We start from the raw sequence: 16,184 nt of genomic DNA, 5'->3' as shown, positions 1-16,184 counted from the left end.
TATCATGCATTTTTTGCATTTTGCTGTGGGTGTCCCTACATTCAGGGCAAGACTGTGGGGACAGGAATGGAAAGGAGCAGAGAAGCTGGTTAGGAGGGCCAGAAACAAAGAGCCACACTGGCTTGAATAAAGGTGCAATGGAGATATTTTGGGGGTAGCTGGCAGACTTGTTGATGGAGAGGGATGGAGAGAAATCGAAGACAACCCCTAGGTTTCTAGTTTAAACAACTGGGTAAACGATGCTTGCATTTCCCAGTGTCACTGCAGCTGGGGGCTAGATAAGTTTTGAGGGATGGGATGCCTGGGTGGCTCATCAGTTAAACGTCTGCCTTCGGCTCAGGGTGTGATCCTGGAGTTCCAGGATCAAGTCCCATGTTGGGCTCCCTGCATGGAGCCTGCTTCTCCCTCTGCCTATTTCTCTGCCTCTCTCTCTCTGTCTCCCATGAATAAATAAATAAAATATTTTTTAAAATGTCACTATACTTAAAAAAAAGTTTTGAGGGAAAATGATGATCAGACACATGTATGAACATGCATGTCTAAGCATGATACCAAAGCTTACAAAAGAGTGCTCTGGTCTGGGAATTCAAAAGCCTGATTTGTGTCATAAATTTATCACTAGAAGCAATAGCTGCCTTACACCTCATTTTTTTCCCATCTGAAAATGGGAATGATTATATCTATCTTTACTACTTCAGAGGGATGCTTAGAAGATAAATGAGATAATGTAAGTGAAAGTAACTTTGAAGTCTTGGGAGGATGAGAACTATATTAAGTGAAGCTATCATTACTGTGTACAGGGTGTGTTTATATTTTTCTTGTATCTCCTCAAAGTCACAGGGGCCCTAAGTATAATATGTTTACATGTTCATGTTCAGTTCCCAGAAATGATAAGATGAACATGCTTCTCTTTCCCCAACTGTTCCTTCCCCTGGATTCCTGGATTCTTTCCCCAACCGTTCCTTCCCCTGTAGTATTCTCTTGACAGGGTTTTGCAATTCTGAGTTTCTCAAACTTTTCAAAGACCATGGGAAGGAAGGATTTTGCCCAGTCTAACTCTGCCTGGGCAGGTAATGATAATGAGATCTTTCTTTAATAGAGATGTACAGATTACAAAGAATGAACACATTATTTCATTGACTCTTCCAAGGACACTAAGAAAGGTATTATTTTTTCACCACTTAACAGAAGAGAGATGGCTCAAGAGTTTTTTAGCTAGAGTAATGAAGGCTAATATTTGTGTTCTATAGAATATAGCGAACTAGCACCAGGGACATACAACTGCAGCCATGAGCCAGATAATATTTGTGGGACTGGGGGCGGGGGTGCTCGTGTTGATCACTGTAGTCTTGGGTATGCTGTCTTCAGTTCTTTGATAATGGGTGTGATAATTGATTTTCTTGCCTAGTTTCACAAGCTGCACCATTCCACACATGACCTTCTATACTGTTCTCTCTAAAAACAAACAAACAAAAAACCCAAAATAAGAACAAAATAATTACTCTTCAGAGTAAATACATGATGAACAGTGTCGTCTTTCCCCTGGGAGCAGATACAGTACACTTGGTTTTGCCTGAGGCGGTCTGTGAGAAAGGGTACTTGGAATCCATAGGCCCGAGGTTGAATCTTGGTTCAGCATTACTGATTGTGTGACCTGGGGGTGAAACGAACCTATCTGGACTTCGGTTTTAAAGACTGTACACTGCATGTACTCATATTTACCTGTTTGTTGACTGTGATGGTATCCAGCCAGCCCCACTATCATCAGTATAGTCCAGATACAGAAGAATACAGGCTATGTAGCCACTTTCAGAGTGCTTTGTTTGTCGATTATTGTTAAAAATTCTCCACCACGTTCATTCTTTTCCTTGCTTTCTCAGTTCAAATGCATGTGTATTTGCTCACTTCTAATGGAAGGGGAAGTGGGCTGTTATTCCTGGTATTCACACAATAGGACTCTCAGCATATTAATCTATTTAAAACAAAGCTAAGGCATGATGAGGTCTGAGACTGCGTAAGGATCGAATTAATGGATGTTTAGATCATACAGCGAACGATATATAATCATGAACTATCAGGTTTTTCTTAGGTAAGTGATCTCATTGGTCTTGAATAGTTCAGCCGTGGCCTGGGTGGAGACGAGAATAATCCGGCTCCCCTTCGGAACGTCATCCTGTTTGCTGGCCAAGCAGGGATTTCTCACAAGATCTCTCTAGAACCCTTCTTATTTTCATCTAGTTTCTGCACCCCTTGGAGGAAGGATATTTGGGATAACTTTTTCTAAGTTGATGGTACGTGCAAGTCACATTGTGACAACGTTGGGATAATGACATTTTAATTTGTGTTCCCCTCTGAATCGAGTCTGAAAGACACATCTCAAAACCTGTGGACATGTTTTTCAAAACTACATTTCAGAGTTTACAGGTGTGCGCCTGGGGCAACCGAAGCAAAGATCACAGCGGTGGTTCGGGCTGCTCCCAGGCTCGGAGGCAAGAGGCGCCTGTGAGCGGGCCTGGACGGGGCCGGCCGCCCCGGGGTCACCCTGAGCCGTCCCCAGGAGGGCAGGTGTAACAGCAGCCCCGCACACCTGTTATCCTCGCCTCTGCCCTCCGGGTCTGTCTCTGGGTCTGCTGAGGTCTGTGCCCCGGGAGGCCGCGTGATGCCGGGGACGGACAGCTGCCCCGGGGCTGTCCCCCTGTGACTCCCACACAGGGGAGCCTCTCTCGGGCCTCGGGGTCACGCACCGCACCCCACGCTCGCTCCACCAAGCGTCTCCACAGCGCCGGGCGGACAGCCGCCAAGGAGGTGAGGTCCGTTCCGGCCCCGGCCCTCTCCCCTCGCGCCCCTCCCGCCCCGGGCACCCCCGGGCACCCCCGGGCAGGAGGAGGACGTGGGCCCCGCCCGGTGGCGTCTCCCTCTTCACTCCCCGCCACTCCCAACGCTCCCCCCCACCCCCGCCCCGCCTCCCCGCGGCTTCATCGTCCAGGCCAGCTTCCCTCACGAACGGCCCACCTCCCTCGCTCCCGGGACCCCGCTTCCTGGGCTCGCGGCTTCCGCAGCGCCCCCTCCGGCCGCCACCCCTAGTGCCCGGGGCGGGCGGGGCAGGGACCTGGGCGGGGAGGAAGGGGCGCCTGCGGCGGGGGTACGGGGTGGGGAGGCGCGGCGGTGCGGGGTCGCCCAGTCGTGCCCGGGGCGGGGCGCGGTGGTTTGGGGTCGCCCCCTCGTGCCCGGGGCGGGGCGCGGTGGTTTGGAGTCGCCCCCTCCTGCCCGGGGGCGGGGCGCAGTGGTTTGGGGTCGCCCCCTCGTGCCCGGGGGCGGGGCGCGGTGGTTTGGGGTCGCCCCCTCGTGCCCGGGGCGGGGCGCAGTGGTTTGGGGTCGCCCCCTCGTGCCCGGGGGCGGGGCGCAGTGGTTTGGGGTCGCCCCCTCGTGCCCGGGGGCGGGGCGCAGTGGTGCGGGGTCGCCCCCTCGTGCCCGGGGCGGGGCGCAGGTGGTTGCGGGGTCGCCCCCTCCTGCCCGGGGCGGGGCGCGGTGGTTTGGGGTCGCCCCCTCGTGCCCGGGGGCGGGGCGCAGCGGTGCGGGGTCGCCCCCCCGTGCCCGGGGCGGGGCGCAGCTGTGCAGGGTCGTCCCTCCTGCCCGGGGGCGGGGCGCAGCTGTGCGGGGTCGCCCCTCCTGCCCGGGGCGGGGCGCGGTGGTGCGGGGTCGCCCCCTGGGCCCGGGGCAGGGACCTGGGCGGGGAGGAGGGCGCGCCCGCCCCGCAGTTCCCGGAGGTGCCCCGCCCGCCCCGGGGGGAGGCGCTGTGGTGCGGGGCCGCCCCCTCCCGCCCCGGGCGCCCGCCGCGGCTCGGCCTCTTCCTCCTCCTCCTCCTCCTCCTCCCCCCCGCCCTCCCCCGCCCTCCCGGCTGGGAAAGTGGGAGGTGGCGGCGGCGTGCGCGCGTGAGTGGGGCGGCGGCGAGGAGTCTCCGGGCGCCGCCGCCGCGTCAGAGACCCTGCGAGCGGCGGGCGCGGCGGGGCCGCCCGTGCCTCGGTCTCCGCCGCCGCTGCGGGGCCGCGAACAAAGAGGAGGAGCCGCGGCGCGAGGTAGGGCGCGGGGCGCGGGGCGGGCACACCCGGCGGCCGCGGAGGGGTGGTCGGGGCGCCCCCCCCCTCCGTCCCCCGCCCGGCCCCGTGGCCGCGGCCTCGCTCCTCGCGGCCTCCGAGCCCCGGCCGGAAGCGCCCCGGGCCCGGGCCCGCGGTCTCCCGCTGCCCGCCGGCCCGGACTCCCCGGGGACTCCGCCTCCTCCTCCCCGCGGCGGCACGGAGGTCTCCCGGCGCACTTCGGGGGGCTGCGGATTTGTGCTTGAGCCCTTGAAAACTTCCAGCAGGCGCTCGGGGGCGTTTTCGTGCCCGGCCTGAGCCGGAGCGCGGTGGGGAGCGCGCTGCTGACGGAGACCCCGGCTCCCGCCCGGCCTGGGGCCCCGTGCTCGGCGCCGGCACCTGGCCCTGGGGCGTGTCCGCGGGCCTGCGGCACCTGTACCTGCTGGCGCCCCCCGACCCGGTGGGCAGCAGCTGTTGACGCCTCCGCCGGAGCCTCCTTCCCTCCTCTCCCGGGCGTTCCCGCTGACACTTGCTTTGGCGGCCGGGGCGAGCGGCGCGGGCCCTGGCTTCGGTGCTTTTTCCTGAATGGCCCCATTTTCATAGGATGCGCCCATTTTTCAGCCCAGCATTCCATTGTCGAATTCTTTGGGCGATGATTTTGCCAGATTTTCTGAATGGGATCAGGACAAGCTGTTCAGAAATATGTTTCAGAGTTTGTCAGCCACTGCTCTGAAGGGTGCTTTTATATTTCAGCTGCTCTCAGACGAACCTTCAGTTGTGTCCTCTCCGATTGTCAACCTTCGGCTCGTTTTGCTGGGGCAAGATGAAACAGTTCTATTTTTAAGACCAGCGAAGAAACCTATGTATTTGGTATTGGGATCATCAACCACAAGTGATCACGCGAGGCACGGTTTCTCAAACACTAAAGTGGCTTAAAGATTGGGAGGTTTGTTGGGTTTAAAAGTAATTTCAGGTAGAGGAAACTTTCCGTTGCTTCTGTTCGGCTTCTCATACGTATTGGAGACTTTATTAAGGCAGCCAATATCACTTTGAGAGCTGAAGAAATTATGTTCTTTATTGCATTTCATAAGTCCCATTTTACTGCAGGAATTCTATATAGTACCTGTTAGCTGTTTCTGCACAGAGAACTCCTAGATACCTTTAGGGATTAATTTTGAATTGTTTAAAAAGCACATTTTGTTTTTAATTGTTGACTTTGGAGTTCAGGAACCACATTCCAAAGCAAAGCTGCACTATTCAGAGGAAGCACTTTTGTGTACTCTTTGGTTCTTGGCTCCTCTGTGAACCTTCTTCCCAAATAACAGTACTAATTTTTTTTTTTTTGTCTTTTCTCTCCCCCACCCCCATCACTCCAGAGCAAAGTCTGAAATGGATGTTACATGAGTCACTTTAAGGGATGCACGGAACTATGAACATTTCTGAAGCTTTTTTCTCAGTAAACTAGATAAAGATGGATGAATCTGCCTTGTTGGATCTTTTGGAGTGTCCTGTTTGTCTAGAGCGGCTTGATGCTTCTGCAAAGGTCTTGCCATGCCAGCATACGTTTTGCAAACGATGTTTGCTGGGGATTGTAGGTTCCCGAAATGAACTCAGATGTCCTGAGTGTAGGACTCTTGTTGGCTCGGGTGTTGAGGAGCTTCCAAGTAACATCCTGCTGGTCAGACTTCTGGATGGCATCAAGCAGAGGCCTTGGAAACCTGGCCCTGGTGGGGGCAGTGGGATGAACTGCACAAATGCATTAAGGGCTCAGAGCAGCCCTGTGGCTAATTGTAGCTCAAAAGATTTGCAGAGCTCCCAGGGAGGACAGCAGCCACGGGTGCAAGCCTGGAGTCCCCCGGTGAGGGTGAGTAGCCTGCAGAAGCAGTTTGGTGAATAAAGGTGGTGACAACTACATTTTTTTTTTTTTTATGCTCCAGCTTTATATTTTCTAAATCACTTCATTGCCAAAGAAGCCACACTTAATGGAGCAGATAGGAAATTATACCTCACGTTTATTTTTTTCCCCCTTTTGGAATGAGAATGGATATAAATAACAAAATTTTCATTTTTAAAAATTCTCTCCAGGACACCTTCATGGCTCCATGGTTGGGTGTCTGCCTTTGGCTCAGTTCATGATCCTGGGGTCCTGGGATTGAGTTCTGCATAGGCTCCCCTGCAGGGAGTCTGCTTCTCCCTCTGCCTGTGTCTCTGCCTCTGTGTGTCTTTCATGAATAGATAAATAATCTTTTAAAAAAAAATAAGAAATAAAAATTCTCTCCAGATAGTTCCTAGTACCGTTTAAGATAAATTTTGAGAAACAGGTAGGCGTTATTCACTGAAATCTAAAACAAAGCAGTTTTTTGATGCTCATTTTAAAATGGAAATTTGGTGTGATTTTTTTTCCCCTTTTTCATGGAGTTGGGAGAACCATAATTACATATATATGTGTATATGCATGATATATGTTATAAATATGTGTGTGGGTGAATCACAAGTAGGAAATTAGACCTTAATTTTTATGTTGCATTGAGCCATTCTAGTCATTCTTTTGGTTTTATGAATGCACAGCACAGAATTTACTGGTTGGAGGAATTCTTAACAAATCATGGCCACAGGTAGCAGAGTTTCGTTGCTGTAGCAACGAAATGTCATTTAGGACTATGTCATGGAGAATCTAGCTTTATGTTGGGTTTTACAGGGAGTGAAATGAAATGTTTGCATCAAAGTGATTTTTCTTGGGTTTTGGGTTTGGGCTGAAATGATTTTAAATGAAGCTATTTGGATAGTTACCACATTTTAAATTTCCTAGAAGGTAAGGTATTCTGAATAAGTCTATATTATGTTGTGGGTGATGGCATCCCAGTAAGACACATTTTTCTCATTTTTATAAAAATAAAAAGTAGTTATGGGCATCAGATAATTAAAACAATTTCATTTTGTTGGAAGAAATGATTTTGATAGTTGGCCTGACTGACAAAATAGGTTTTTAAAGAACAGTTAATTTGGATAAGAATTTTTTTTTCAAATATTCATGGTTAACATCTAAAGCTGACTTCTTTCATTTAGTGTGAGAACAGCCATTGGGATGGCATTAGTATAAATTTACAGATGTGGCTATTAGAGGGTATACCAATTCCCTTCCTTCTCGAGCTCATCTTTTAAAATAATACAAAATATTTATATCACTAGATGTAAAGTAGGAAAGCATTTTAATTGCTAGGAAACAATTTCTTTATTAGGCTATCAGGCTTCTTTTGATTTGTATTTATTTATTTATTTTTTTAAAGACAATGAAAACTTTGGGATAGGGAGATATTCTTTGCATATTTGAAGCCCATGTGTTGTGAAGTTGGTCTTATAGCACTTTTCCTGGATTTCCTTTATTTTATGGAGTTTACTGGTGCATTGATTAGTGTATATGGTCATTATTATTTTAACCTTACAACCAGTGATCAAGTTGGTCATTTCTGAGACACCTGACCCAGGTCTGCTTAGGTTAGTGAGACAGATTTGCTTCTCTGGAGAGATTTTGTTTCCTTGTTAATTAGACTAGAGATGATGTAGCTTCTGGCTATGAATGAAGTATCTTAGTTGTTGACACATTGCCTTACTTGTTGTGAGGAATGCATTGAATGTTTGATTACTGATAAAAAGGAATTTAAAGGGGGGGCGCCTGGGTGGCTCAGTGGTTGAGTGTCTGCTTTGGCTCAGGTCGTGATCCCGGGGTCCTGGGATCGAGTTCATGATCCCGGGGTCCTGGGATTGAGTTCTGCATAGGCTTCCTGCAGGGAGTCTGCTTCTCCCCTCTGCCTATGTCTCTTGCCTCTCTTTCTGTGTCTCTCATGAATAAATAAAATCTTAAAAAAATAAAAAGGAATTTAAGAAAAGGGTTTAATTAAGCATTCAACTTAATGTCTTTCTTATTTATTTATTTATTTATTTATTTATTTATTTATTTATTTATTTATTTATTTACGATAGTCATACAGAGAGAGAGGCAGAGACACAGACAGAGGGAGAAGCAGGATCCATGCACCGGGAGCCCGACGTGGGATTTGATCCCGGGTCTCCAGGATCGCGCCTGGGGCCAAAGGCAGGCGCCAAACCGCTTCGCCACCCAGGGATCCCAACTTAATGTCCTTTGAATTTGTTTTCTTTCTTACATAGAAATTGACTATATAATGCTGTAATGTTCATTTATCTCAACTGCTAAACTCTCAAAATTGAGCTCCATTTATCTTGGGTAAATTATTTTGGGATTTTGATGATGTTACTGTTATTTTTCTGTCTTATATGAATTCCTAATTTGTATCATGTTTTTTCTTTAGCATGAGAAAAATTATTGACCAAGAGGCTGATGAACTTGAGCCTTATAACTTGGATAGAATAGTTGAGGTAAATAAAACAGAAGATGATGTCTGTTACTTTAGGGGATGGGGAGGCACAGATGGTAGAGGACAAAACAAAATTACACAGTAATTTGAGTTCATACAAATGCTGCAATACTTATAAAAAGAGCAGTTTTATTTTTTCTTTTCTAAAATAATTTCTCATTGATAGTTACTGGTACCTTTTGCTTTCAAGTATTCAAAACAACCAGAGTGGGATGCCTGGGTGGCTCAGTGGTTGAGCATCTGCCTTTGGCTCAGGGCATGATCCTAGAGCCCCAGAATCGAGTCCCACATTGTGCTCCCTACATGGAACCTGCTTCTCCCTCTGCCTATGTCTCTGCCACTCTCTGTGTGTCTCTCATGAATAAATAAATGAAATCTTTAAAAAAACAAAAAACAAACAAATAAAAACAAAAACAAAACAACCAGAGCTGTACAAATAGTCCAAGTACCTGAAAGATAAATACATCTCAGACAATCCTCCTTTTAAAAAAGAAATCTGTAACATTCAGGCATGTGGAGGTTGTAATGCACTCCTTTGGACACTTTCCTGAGGTGAGTGACCATAATAAATCCCAAACATGCATTCTTCTCTCTTAGATTTTCTGACACAACTAAGTGGTACATGAGCCTGTTTCCACATGTTGCGCAAAGCTGAAAGTGATAACATGTGGAATGTTGCTTCAGTGTATTAGTTATGTTCTATGTTCTATTAGATTGTGACCATGTGGCTTCCTCATGCATTTAGCCAAGGTAGATTGAGTGTTATCAGCAGACACAAACATTTCCAATGTGTGACACAGATCTTGTTCCCAGAATTTTAGTGTTTCCTGCCTAATATGAAGGAGAAAATGAAAAAGTGTTGGATTGGAGTCACTGTGGGAATCCGTCAGGTCTCTACCTCATGTAAAGAATTCCTGTTGGTTTTAGGCCAAAGTTGAGCAGTGGAATGAGCCACAGGGTGAGGGGGATTGCAGATATTTGCTTAAATGGATTAAAAATGCCCATAGAAGATAGATAATATATAAAAATATATATAAGGGCACCTGAGTGGCTCAGTGATTTAGAGTCTGCCTTTGGCTCAGGGAGTGATCCCCGGGGTCCTGGGATCAAGTCCCACACGGGTTGGGACTCATGGGGAGCTTGCTTTTCCCTCTGCCTATGTCTTTGCCTCTCTCTCTGTGTCTCTCATGAATAAGTAAAATTAAAAAAATATATATATATGCAAAATTCCATATGGGAGACATGTTTAAGTAATTTCTACAGAATTATGACATAGTAGAATGGTTAAATTTCTGTTTTCTATGAGGGGTTCCATTCATTCAAGATCTATTCATACCTGTGCACCTGTCTGTCTGTCTAGGAATTATTAATGGTTTCACACTGCCTCTATCTCAAAGTGAGTTTATTCAGCAAAAATAGATCCACATAACCACTGATTTATGCTAATTCACACTTTGTTTATTCTTTCATTTATCTAACAAATGTGTATTGAGCACGTACTGGGTGCCAGGCACTGCTGTAGCTGCTCAGTAGATAATGATGAATAAATGAGATACAGATTCCACTTATGAACTTAGGAGTATGTGTCAACCTTGGGGGAGAGACACACATTAATAACACAACAATGCAAGTATGTAATTAAACTTGCTAAGTGTTATGACAGAAAGCTAGGGGAGAGGATAGGAGAAAGACCTGTGTTTAGTGTGAAGGTAAATGTGTGTGTGGGAGGTGGTCAAAGGAAGCTTCCGAAGCTTCCTTGATGAAGAGGCATTTGAGCTGAGATCTTAAGGATAAAATGATTTTTATTAGTTGAGAGAAGACTGGGCAGGTGAAGGAGCAGGGGGAAGAGTATTCCAGTGGCTTTGATCTGTTGTGGGACAGGGTATGGATTCTGGGAAGAACCAGTGTAAGGGGAACATGGACTAAGCAAGGGACAGGGATAGTGACCTGAGATGAGGCCTCAAGTGCAGTAATGCACAAGGCATCCAGAGCCACCACAGGCCACAGGAGGTTAAGGGCCAGATGAGCAATATAGCTAGTAAGTGCTCTGCATTTGGGCTTACAGTTATGAGTCATTAGGACTGAGATCATCAGGGCTCCGAATGGAAATGGCAATTTCGTGTCAGAGGACTGAGAGAGAAGGAAGGTAGGGAATTCTAGATTTGGGTGAAATTTCCTTCTGCAAATGTAGAATATGCATTCATTTCTCCATAGCTACACTCACAGCTCCTTTCTCTCCCTTTCCCTATTGCTGACTATTAGAGGCTGAATTGTGTCCTTCTCTACCTTATTCCCCAGATTCATAAGATGAAGTTGTATCCCCTAGTACCTCAGAATGTGACTGTGTTTGGGGAATAGCAACTTTAAAGAGGTGATTAAGGTCAAATGAGGTCATATGGGTGGGCCCTAATCCACAATATGGCTGATATATATATATATATATATATATATATATATATCAGTCATATATATATTTTATATATATATATTTTTTTTTAGTGAGAGAGAGAAGTGAGAGGGACAGAGGGAAGATAGGGGAGAAAGTGGAGTCTACAATGTGGCTCCAGGTAGGATCTGGGAAACTAGTGCTATGAATTGCCCCATTGGCCATCTGTAACCTCCATTCAGTGAACCTGTGGAGAATTTTTTTCTGGCTCACTTCTATGCTATGATATGTCGTAGAACAGAGGTGGCATTCATGCATGTTTTTGTTGAAAGAGAGTGTACATTATGGGGAAGTAAACACAAGAAGCAACAAATAAGGCAGTGTATAGTGAAGCATCAAGCTATGGGATAAGAAATGGAAAAAGTCTCTGTGGTGAGGTTCGTTTATTGTGGCCCCTGGATTAAGTGTGTGGTCCAAGAATGGAGTGAGTGTGGATTAGGGTGGACTGGACAGGGCAGGGTGTGCTTCCGTTCAGTGGAAGACTCAGTCCAACACTGATGCAGGAATAGATGTCTTTGGTGGTTTGGATGATGGAGACGTTTGGCTGTTTCTGAATGGCTGAGTTAAAATAGAAAATTGTGTTTGTTTTTGCCAAACAATGTTTGTTGGAGAAATTATTGACTTCTTTTATTGATCATTTCATTCCTGACCCCTGCTTTAGTCCTTATGTTCATCTTGTCCTTGACTTGACTTCTATTCCCGAGTCATCCTCAATGGCTAGGGCTCAAGCCTCTGATTTGGGACTGGGACAGAAGGCAGGGATGGAGAGGAGTCTGGGTGCATACTGATGAGTAATTAAAAAAAGAAATGCCTAACGACTCTTTTCTTTATTACACAAAGTATCATGTGACCATTATCATGTAAATCTTGCAACCACCCTCTGGGGTTAAGTACTATTATTATTTAAAAAGTTAAAAAGAATGTGAATTTCAAAATGAGTTCCTAAAAATATTCTGGTGGTAAAATAATTCAACAATATAGATGTATAATATTATGAAGTGTGCATAGCATTCCACATCTCTTCATATATGTTTGTATGTATGTATGTATATGTATATATATATATTTACGTAAATGGAATTTCACACCCTGTATCTGATGATTTGATAGTTCATTTAATATATCTGGGAAACCTTTTCATGTTTGAGCACATATATCTGTCTCATTAAAAACACACCTCTTTACTGAGGTATCATACACAGAGAAGTGCACCTATTTTAAATGAACAACTCATTTATCATGCCTCATTCTTTTTAAATGACCTGGAATTTTCTCCCTATTTAAAAAATTAAGGAATACACACTCATAGTAAGAAACTTAATGGTAGAAAAGGATGTAACGGAGAAAAATCAAGGCTTCTAATCTCTCCATTCTTAACCTCTAGGAGTGACTACTGTGAAGAGGTTTTTTGTGTGTCCCCCCCCCCCCCATTTATAGAAATAAGATCACATTATATATGTTCTTCTGCAATTTGAGGTTTTTTTCTTTTTTCTTTTTAGAAAAAAGGCTTTCCTAGCTTTCCATATCTGCTCTCTCACTGATGTCTAAGAGGGTGTTCTGTACTATCATTCTCATTTTATGAATGTGGAGAGGATGGCAGAAAGAGGCTGAATAACTTGTTCTGGGTCTCCTAGCTAGAACGTGGTGCAGATGGGCTTTCACCCCAGCGCGTCTGGTCCCAAGAGCTTCTTTCCCTCCTTTCCCACACTCTACTTAAGTGACAGACATTCTTCCAGGGTCCTCATGCTGCTTGTAACAGGGACAGCTTTTAAGTGGAGGTACTTGTGTCATTACTGTCCGCGTATGCATTGTTGTTGTTTTAAAGGGACATTGAAGCTCCTTTACAGTGACAGTAGACCAAGAAACCAGATCTTGTTTAGCTTGGCACACGGGAGGAGTGTGGTTTCGAAGAAGAGGTTGTGGCCTCAGTTTCTAATGCTGCCATCAACCAGCTGTTTGGCTTTTCTGGGTTTTGTATCCTCAGTACAGAAGTGCAGAACCTTAGGTCCCTAAGCTCCATGCAGGGGATGGGAGGACAAGAATTGCTGAGTTTGGTTCATCCTGCACTTTTCAGAACCCTTTGTGGTATCTGGCACATCGTATGCATTCAAAAAGAGGTTTGTTGAATGAATGTTTGTTAGTTTTCTGGGGCGGCTATAGCAGAGAACTGTGAACAGGGTGACTTAGAACAACAGAAGTTTATTTTTTTACAGTTCTGGAGGCCAGAGTCTGAAATCAAGGTATTGGTAGAGCCATGCTCTTTCTCAAACTTTGAGGGGAGAATCCTTCCCTGCCTCATCCTAGCTTCTGGTGGTTCTGGCAGTCCTTGGCTTGTAGACGCATCACTCCAACCTCTGCCTCTGTCTTCACATTCCTTTCCTGTGTGTCTGTGTCAAAATTTCCTTCTTCTTATGAGGACACCAGTCGTTGGATTAGGACCTCCCCTACACTAATATAACCTCATCTTAACTTGATTACATCAGCTAGACTATTTCTAAGTAAGGTATTGGGGGTTAGAATTTGAATATGTTATTTTAGGGGACACAATTCAACCCATAACAGATTGAATGAATGCAGGGATGAATGATTGAGTGACGTGAATTCTATTTTTTTTTAAAGATACTATTTATTCATTCATGAGAGAGACACACACACACACACACACACAGAGAGAGAGAGAGAGAGAGAGAGAGAGGCAGAGACACAGGCAGAGGGAGAAGCAGGCTACATGCAGGGAGCCCGATGTGGGACTCCATCCCTGGCCTCCAGGATTATGCCCTGGGCCGAAGGCAGGCTCTAAACCGCTGAGCCACCAAGGGATCCCCCGTGACGTGAATTCTAATCACCTTGTAAGGATCCTTAGCTGTGCGTTCCCTCAACAATTTATTTGTACATACCCCCTTTCTTCCTTTTAATAGGTTGCCTAGTGGATAAATGCAAGAATTGATGTGCAGATATTTAGAAAATTATAAAGTCAACATAAATGGATGCATTATTGTTAGTATCATTACTATACAAATTATCAGTCCTCATAGGGAATATAATATCACTTCTACTTGGGTGACAAGAAACAAATAATTGAGAAGAAGTATAAAATTTCACAAAATGAATGTAGAGCTACACAAAATGAGGACATTAGCTCAGTTATTTTGGTCCCTTACCTGTGAGAAACAACCTGATGTATGTTCATTCTCTTCGGCTACCCCTGGGGGTTATCCCCCCATTTCCCCCACTTGGTTACTATTCCCTTGACCCTTATTTCTCCTGGACATGACTGAAAGAGAGGAAGGGAAGGGGAGATTATTCTATTGTTGCTAGCTGTACAGAGAAAGGGAGGATAATGAGATAGTCTAGTTTTGGTTTAGTCACAAGCCCTTGCCCTTCTTCCTGTTCTCTGAAAAGTCCTACCTCTGCTGTGAGTTCTCTGGCTTCAGCCTCCGGCTCCTAGCTCCAGCCGCCGCTGGTGTGGAACCTCTGTAGTTTGTTCACTTTTCTGTCTTCTAGCCACCTTGCATTGTCCTGTCATGCAACCATGGTCTGCGTTTTCCAAGTAACTGAGAGGAGGGATATGAAAGAAATGGTGGAACAAAAAGGAGAGCAGGATTCCTGTGTCGTTCCATTTCCTTCCTTGAATTGTTTTTCCAGGTTGCATTCACAAATTGCTCCTTTTTCCGTCATGATTAGTCTCTGGGCTGGGGAAAAGAAAGATTAAAAAGATTTAAAAGATTAAAAATAGATACAAAAAAGGTAGGGGCAGTCCTACCTCCACTTCACCATTCCAAGAGTCCCTGGCTCTTCTTTGCACACCTCCATTCCTTAACTCACCTCCTCTACTGGGAAGAATGCTTGCTTTTCCCCACCACCATCAGGTGCTCACTCTGTTTATGAATCCATACCTCTCCAGTCCATTGCACTGACATGGTTTAAGCAAACCTGAGACAGTACTTGAAAAGCCTTTTTTATTTTAAGCTCAAGACAGATGACTTTGTAATTCGCTTTCTAGCAGGATTCTTTATGAGGATTCACAATAGTAGAGCAACATAGTATACGTAGTACAGTATAGTGACAATACTTGAGATAGAAATATTATGTATAGCAACATAGTATAGTGAGGAACTTGGATATCAAATCAGATGTCAAGTCAGGCAAGCCTCTTTTACATAGTAACATAGAATAGTGAGGTGTACTTGTGATAGAAATACTACACTTGGAAACAGTTTTGCTAGTAAGGCTCCCTCATTGTGGAGACCTCTCACCCGCACAAAGCTTTTATCAGAAAGAATGTGTCTATCCCTCTACCTCTGTATTTAAAAAAAAAAAAAAATTTTTTTTTAAATTTCCGAGACCTTGAAAGTAGTAACCTTAAAAAGAAAAATTCTGAGCCCCAATCCCCCTTCTTCTGTTCCTGCAATCCTTTGCAGTGTATATGCCTGCCAGTGCTTAGTCAAGAGGATGGTAGCAGTTGTTTCATGAATAGTGACATATGGGTAACTGTAAACACAGCCATGTTAAAGATAAATGTGTGAATGGGCTCTTCCGGGGTAGCAGGGAAAGGAATGGAGGTGCCACTTCAAATGGTTGACAGTAGCAGTTAAGTAGTAGACTATTTGAGTTGTGAAGCATGGATAAAAGGGAGCAGTAGGAAGATGTGCAAATGAATTTTTAAGTTATATTAAATATAGTACAGAAAGGCAAGGACTGGCAAGTTTGAACATTTTTCTGTTAGCCAAAGAAAATAAAAAATTCCTTATTTTTGCAAGAAAAAAATCCTTTTTTTAAAAAAAATCCTTTTGAAACAGTCTATGTTTATTGTTTCTAACGTTGCAATGACTAAACAAGAGTGGATTTTCATTATTTTAAGATATAGTGGGTAGTCCTAAGCAATGAAGAATTAATACAGAAGTAAAATTGAAGTTTATTACAAGGTGCCCCATATCTAGTTTTAATTTATGTGTAAGGGATGCCACCCCTCCCCCCAGTAAAACAATAGCAGTAGAGTAAAAATATCAGTGTGGGATACTGACAGCTGTGGCATCTGTATAATAATCTTGGAAGTATGGTTGAGCACTAATGTTTAAAAGTTGAACATTGGGGATCCCTGGGTGGCGCAGCGGTTTGGTGCCTGCCTTTGGCCCAGGGCGCGATCCTGGAGACCCGGGGTCGAATCCCACATCGGGCTCCCGGTGCGTGGAGCCTGCTTCTCCCTCTGCCTGTGTCTCTGCCTCTCTCTCTCTCTCTCTCTCTGTGACTATCATAAATAAATAAAAATTA

At 45.5% G+C, this 16,184-nt stretch overlaps 2 protein-coding genes across 4 annotated transcripts in view; one reads left to right on the top strand and one right to left on the bottom strand.

Annotated features, from left to right (window-relative positions):
• Positions 1–2,590: 2,590 nt before the first annotated feature.
• Positions 2,591–4,707, bottom strand: LOC129515570 (basic proline-rich protein-like). Its single transcript, XM_055334493.1, has 2 exons — positions 3,881–4,707; positions 2,591–3,725 (listed from the first exon to the last, which is right to left on the bottom strand). The coding sequence occupies exons 1-2, from the start codon at positions 4,705–4,707 to the stop codon at positions 2,591–2,593; spliced, it is 1,962 nt and encodes a 653-aa protein (XP_055190468.1).
• Positions 3,909–16,184, top strand: part of SH3RF1 (SH3 domain containing ring finger 1) — a 184,557-nt gene continuing 172,281 nt past the window's right edge. The window contains exons 1-3 of one of the 3 annotated variants that reach the window (XM_055334461.1): positions 3,909–4,076; positions 4,827–5,019; positions 5,450–5,937. In XM_055334461.1, the coding sequence (XP_055190436.1) occupies positions 5,545–5,937 (393 nt within the window). In that variant the 5' untranslated portion in view covers positions 3,909–4,076; positions 4,827–5,019; positions 5,450–5,544. Of the gene's footprint in view, positions 4,077–4,622; positions 5,020–5,449; positions 5,938–16,184 lie in introns of those variants that run through there. The other 2 variants (XM_055334459.1, XM_055334460.1) reach the window with 2 other exon arrangements.

Source organism: Nyctereutes procyonoides, unplaced genomic scaffold (genome assembly GCF_905146905.1).
Source record: "Nyctereutes procyonoides isolate TBG_1078 unplaced genomic scaffold, NYPRO_anot_genome, whole genome shotgun sequence".
In the NCBI taxonomy this organism is placed as follows: Eukaryota; Metazoa; Chordata; class Mammalia; order Carnivora; family Canidae; genus Nyctereutes; species Nyctereutes procyonoides.
Note: the sequence above shows the minus strand (reverse complement) of the source record. Positions and strands in the feature narration are given on the sequence as shown.